This window comes from Poromitra crassiceps (assembly GCF_964638095.1).
Source record: "Poromitra crassiceps genome assembly, chromosome: 16".
Taxonomy (NCBI): domain Eukaryota; kingdom Metazoa; phylum Chordata; class Actinopteri; order Beryciformes; family Melamphaidae; genus Poromitra; species Poromitra crassiceps.
In genome coordinates, this window is record NC_139645.1 from 1,558,335 (window position 1) to 1,565,270 (window position 6,936).

At 45.0% G+C, this 6,936-nt stretch overlaps 1 protein-coding gene across 1 annotated transcript in view; it reads left to right on the plus strand.

The window, feature by feature from the left end:
• Nucleotides 1-6,337: 6,337 nt before the first annotated feature.
• The window catches only part of LOC310791023 (long-chain fatty acid transport protein 2-like), a gene marked incomplete at both ends in the record, with an annotated part of 7,279 nt that continues 6,680 nt past the window's right edge, over nucleotides 6,338-6,936 (plus strand). Inside the window, one exon of the mRNA XM_083652739.1 lies at nucleotides 6,338-6,812. Coding sequence (XP_083508865.1) covers nucleotides 6,338-6,812 — 475 coding nt within the window. The remainder of the gene's footprint in view (nucleotides 6,813-6,936) is intronic.

Consider the following 6,936-nt stretch of genomic DNA (forward strand, 5'->3'; position numbering starts at 1 on the left):
TCTTCCATGGCCCATACACCCTTCCACCAAGTTTCATGAAAATCAGCGCAGGCTGTATGTCTGCAGGTGGGAAGTGCAACCTGTGTCATGCAACCTGTGTCATGCAACCTGTGACGTGACGTGACGGGGGTCATGCAACCTGTGACGGGGGTCATGCAACCTGTGACGGGGGTCATGCAACCTGTGACGGGGGTCATGCAACCTGTGACGGGGGTCATGCAACCTGTGACGTGGGTCATGCAACCTGTGACGTGGGTCATGCAACCTGTGACGTGGGTCATGCAACCTGTGACGTGGGTCATGCAACCTGTGACGGGGGTCATGCAACCTGTGACGGGGGTCATGCAACCTGTGACGGGGGTCATGCAACCTGTGACGGGGGTCATGCAACCTGTGACGGGGGTCATGCAACCTGTGACGGGGGTCATGCAACCTGTGACGGGGGTCATGCAACCTGTGACGGGGGTCATGCAACCTGTGACGGGGGTCATGCAACCTGTGACGGGGGTCATGCAACCTGTGACGGGGTCGGGGGGTCGTGACCAGTATGCTTATTTGTTCATTTAAACTAAGGGTCACAAGCCAAAAAGGTTGAGAGCCGCTGTGAGTCGATGTTGCTTCATGTCATGTGTTTATCCTCAGACAGGGGGAACTAAGGTCCCTGTCAACATCCAGCAGGCCTCAGCCCACAACGTCACCTCAGACCTCAGCCCACAACGTCACCTCAGACCTCAGACCACAACATCACCTCAGACCTCAGCCCACAACGTCACCTCAGACCTCAGCCCACAATGTCACCTCAGACCTCAGCCCACAATGTCACCTCAGACCTCAGCCTACAACATCACCTCAGACCTCATCACCACCTCAGACCTCAGCCCACAACATCACCTCAGACCTCAGACCACAACATCACCTCAGACCTCAGCCCACAACATCACCTCAGACCTCAGCCCACAACATCACCTCATACCACAACATCACCTCAGACCTCAGCCCACAACATCACCTCAGACCTCAGCCCACAACATCACCTCAGACATCAGCCCACAACATCACCTCAGACCTCAGACCACAACATCACCTCAGACCTCAGCCCACAACATCACCTCAGACCTCAGCCCACAACATCACCTCAGACCTCAGCCCACAACATCACCTCAGACCTCAGCCCACAACATCACCTCAGACCTCAGCCCACAACATCACCTCAGACCTCAGCCCACAACATCACCTCATACCTCAGACCACAACATCACCTCAGACCTCAGACCACAACATCACCTCAGACCTCAGACCACAACATCACCTCAGACCTCAGACCACAACATCACCTCAGACCTCAGACCACAACATCACCTCATACCTCAGACCACAACATCACCTCAGACCTCAGACCACAACATCACCTCAGACCTCAGACCACAACATTACCTCAGACCTCATCACCACCTCAGACCTCAGCCCACAACATCACCTCAGACCTCATCACCACCTCAGACCTCAGACCACAACATCACCTCATACCTCAGACCACAACATCACCTCAGACCTCAGCCCACAACGTCACCTCAGACCTCAGACCACAACATTACCTCAGACCTCAGCCCACAATATCACCTCAGACCTCAGCCCACAACATCACCTCATACCTCAGACCACAACATCACCTCAGACCTCAGACCACAACATCACCTCAGACCTCAGACCACAACATCACCTCAGACCTCAGACCACAACATCACCTCATACCTCAGACCACAAGATCACCTCAGACCTCAGACCACAACATCACCTCAGACCTCAGACCACAACATCACCTCAGACCTCAGACCACAACATCACCTCAGACCTCAGACCACAACATCACCTCAGACCTCAGACCACAATGTCACCTCAGACCTCAGCCCACAATGTCACCTCAGACCTCAGCCCACAATGTCACCTCAGACCTCAGCCCACAATGTCACCTCAGACCTCAGCCCACAATGTCACCTCAGACCTCAGCCCACAATGTCACCTCAGACCTCAGCCCACAACATCACCTCAGACCTCAGCCCACAATGTCACCTCAGACCACATCACCACCTCAGACCTCAGACCACAACATCACCTCAGACCTCAGCCTACAACATCACCTCAGACCTCAGCCCACAACATCACCTCAGACCTCAGCCTACAATGTCACCTCAGACCTCAGCCTACAACATCACCTCAGACCTCAGCCCACAACATCACCTCAGACCTCAGCCTACAACATCACCTCAGACCACAACATCACCTCAGACCTCAGCCTACAATGTCACCTCAGACCTCAGCCCACAACATCACCTCAGACCTCAGCCTACAACATCACCTCAGACCTCAGACCTCATCACCACCTCAGACCTCAGCCTACAATGTCACCTCAGACCTCAGCCCACAATGTCACCTCAGACCTCAGCCCACAATGTCACCTCAGACCTCAGCCCACATCACCTCAGAATAATGACATCAAAACAGTCTAAGACAAATTTCTCCTAAGGGAGACAATAAAGGATAATCTAACCCTGTTAATTTAAAATGAGATACACTGTATTCCTCTAAATCTGGCCTCCAACATTTTAGAAATAGCTAAATGGACCGATTGATATCAATCATGAGTGGATTCAGCACACTTTATCTGGACAGACTGATTGAATCATTGCAGATCTATTCAGACCTTTGGTCGCTGCCGAATGTCGGCCCCTCAGAATTGTGGCTTGCATGACTCCCCTGGCCTTCTGTGAGGGCTTTTGACTTACAGTATAGGCAGCATTTCTACATGTTAACCTGAGGTGATCATGTTTAGCCATAGATATCTGACATCATAATAGTATATATATATATATACATATATATATAACTGAAATCTAGAAAAAACATAGTAGGTCCACTTTAAACAACTTCACATCCACCATCATCATCATATGAAAGGGAGCCAGTGGACTTGTTTGTTTGTTTAATTTCTGGCCCACTGATGATGTCACAATGGCTATGACATCATCATTGATGTCATCAGTGACATCATTATTGACTAAAATCATCTTATGACATCACTGATGATGTCATAAGATGTAAGCGTATTAGGGGTGTCAAAATGAATTGTATAATCGATGCATCGCAATGCGGTGAGAATGTGTGAATCGAATCGAATCATTGACAGATGAATCGTTTATGTTTAAATTTCTGTTGACATTCAGATTTTAAAGCACTTTCTAAGTAAAAAAGGGACTTGATATTTATCTGACTGCTTGTATTAATTGATGAAAAAGTAGCCATGTGCAGTAATAATACAGAAAATTGAGGATTTGATACTTGGAGCTGCAATAATTTGAGCTGTATCGAGATGCATCGTGGAATCGAATCGTTGACAGATGAATCGTAATCGAATCGTGAGGCCAGTGAAGATTCACAGCCCTACTGCATATGCCAATACAGCAGGCGAGGCCACGCAGCAACTGAGCTGCGTATGCGAGCTACCGAGCCCGCGTAGCGAGCGAGCCAATCAAATGCGCTGCCTAGTGTCAGTAAATTGTCACATACTGTATATAGTCTTTATTTAACAATATAGAAATACAGCAACATTATTTATTCCACCACAAAAGGTTACTTTTCAGTAGCATGTATGGTACTTGAAGTTGCCGCAGTATGGCTTTCATGGTGAGTGGAACTTGCAAATCCTGTGGCTAGTACTAGTTTAGACTAAGAAGTGATGTGACGTCCGACTCAAGACTCACCCTACTCTGCCTCTGATTTGTGGTTGAGTTTGTTCTGAGCCAATCAGCCAATCAGAGGCGGAGTAGAAGTGACATCTCACATTGCGTTTTTTTATTCCACGGTTTAAACCTGCGTCAATGTTTAAAATGTATCAATGAGAATAAAATGTATTTTATGTATTTAAAATACGCAAAATACAAGGTCTGAAAGTATTTTGATACAAATTACATCTTATTTTTCTCTGTCCAGCCAAATACAAATGACAAAATACACAAATGTATTTCAAATACGTATTTTAAATACATGTATTTAAAATACTGCCCATCTCTGAATGTAATGTAACAATCTAACGACCAGCTGCAGCTAGTTAAGCAGTTCGACCAATCAGAAGCCAGGGTGGTTATTGATCCTAACAAAGCAGGCAAAACTATATGAGTCCACTAGAGGGCGACAAATGGTGGGATAAATAACTGCTTATCCTTATATTAGCAGACCAAATGCAATGAATCTAAATGATTTGTGACTAATTATTTATCTATTTATTTATGATTATTATATTAATGGCTCTAACAGTGTGTGTTTGCTGTTTTAGATGAAAGCCAGATGTGAGGTTAATATTTGATTTGGTGCTGTTTCTAAAGGTCAGCAAGCCTGTGTTTCATTGTTATTGCAATTATGCACGTGCACGGGCTAATACATGACACATGTAGGCAGCAGGGCAACACTTTCTATGATGGTCATGTCTATAATGCATTATGAGCATGTAACGGTGCCCAGAAGTGAGGTCACGCAGACTCAAACGGGTGTTACACATTTAATTGTAGATTCTGGAAAACGCCATAAAACAGAATATGTGTGAATAGACAGACGATCAGTATGGCTTGTTATTTCCTGTACAGAGATCTCATGAGTCTAACCATGTACTGTAAAATAATAATAAAATAATCACAATAACAAACCATCATAAATGGATGAAGACGACTACACCTCTTCTTTCATTCTTCTGAGGCTAACATGTCTTCTACAATAAATCATCTCTTATTCACTAACATCCATTCACTGTAACATTCGGTAACACTATAACCCTATGACACATAATACATACACATTACAAATAATACTATGGACTATGGCTATCGTTGATACTAGCGACGGGGACTCCCTCGCACGAGGGCTCAGTGGACTAGCGCCCAACTCGGCAGTGTGCGGTACTGTATCCACATTAGCTATTAGCGGCTAACGGCTAATCCACATTCATTCCAAACAGTCCAACACAACATAAAATAACCGAGTGGCCCAGATATACGGGGTAACATCTCTCTAACACAGGGTACCTAACAAAACCACCAGCTTACCTGGAAAACGCCATAAATATGTATGAATAGACCATTGGGAATAGACTGACGATCAGTATGGCTTGTTATCATTTCCGGTACAGAGATCTCATGGGTCTGACGCGCTCGCGCGAGAGTATCGCAACCCCCCTCTCTACACAGACGCTGCTGACATAGTGATGCTGCCACCTGTTGGCGATATACTGGTGCTACAGGACTCTATACCATGAAGAATAAACAAATAAACAAATATCGTACCCTGAAAAGCATATCAAAACTGTTCACATTCCGACATGACATTCAAACATTCATTCCTATAATCATTCTACTTAACATGTATACATTCTGACATAACAAACAACATTCATTCAACCTATTATTCAACCCATTGCGCCACAAGCACATTCATAAGACAATGCATTTATAAAACTATAAATGTTTATAATCATGCATGGCAACTTATAACAAGGTTTATAAAGTATTACAAATGGTGGACATCATGTAGGCCTATTATAATAAGCATCAATAAAACGATATAGCATGGTTTTAAACATCTATAAAGAGTTTTATGAAGCCTTATAAATGCATTATGTATTATGAATGTACTCATAATGCATTATAGACATGGCCTGCATAGAAAGTGTAGCCTAACTTTCTTGATTTTTACACTAACTTGGTTTTAAAGTAGCCTATTATAAAACTATTAGAGATATTTGCAGGCAAACTGTAGTAATGACAACTTGCGTCACTTCCGGATCAAAGCCTGGCACGCAGAATGCATGCAGAATCGACTCCCAATCAGCATTATCTGGGTGTGTAAAAGTCAGACTTTTATAATTTCGATTTCAGTCGAGCTGCTTACATATATTTTAAAAGTCCGGTTTTAGGCGGACTAACGCAATAATTGTTTTAAGTGTCATGTAGCCTATTGTAAACGTACCGACTGTCCCTGGAGGATGTGTACAGTAAATGCAGACAATTATGGAGCGTGTTTTTCTGTTTGGTTGTGATTGTGATGTGTGTAACATGTTGTCAAATTGATGAAGTTGCGCTTTTCTGCATGTTTTCTTAATTTGCAGAACATTGAGCTCCCGATCGGCCACAGTAAAAAAAAAAGTAACAGGGAATCAACGTTACCCAATAATACTTAGATTTACTGTTGTGGAGAAAAGCGCTCAAAGGTCACGAACAGACGGAATAGTTTTCAGGAAACAAGCGGTCGGACTCGGACTGCATCTTTTTGTCCAGATTCTCCAGAATTCAATATGAGTGAATATTTTCTATATACCGCTCTTACAGGTTTGGCAATTTTGCCATTACTGCTTTACATACGGTATCCTTACTTTTTGCAAGACTTGAGATACGCGATCACTGCATTTCACATCGGTTTTCGCATATCCAGATACAGCAAGCGCAAATACAGCATTTTGGACTGTTTCCTGGACAAAGCGGCGAGGCATCCGCACAAGCCGTTCATAGTTTTCGAGAAGAGCTCGTACAGTTACAGAGAAGCCGACCGGCAGAGCAACAGGGTGGCCCGGGCGCTGTCGACACATGCCGGGCTGAAGGAGGGGGACACCGTGGCCCTCTTCTTGGGCAACGAGCCTCTGTACGTGTGGATGTGGCTCGGTCTCGCCAAGCTGGGCTGCATAGCTGCTCTCCTCAACCACAACATCAGGTCCAAATCCCTGCTGCACTGCTTCTCCTGCTGCGAGGCGAAGGTCCTCGTCGCTGGCGCTGGTAAGCTGGAGGACACCTGGGATGTGGTGATCATACAGGATGAAATGCATCTGAGCATAGTTCTGCATAGTTTATTTAGTTATTTGGCTTGACCACGAGGCTTCAAATCTCATATAAACCCACA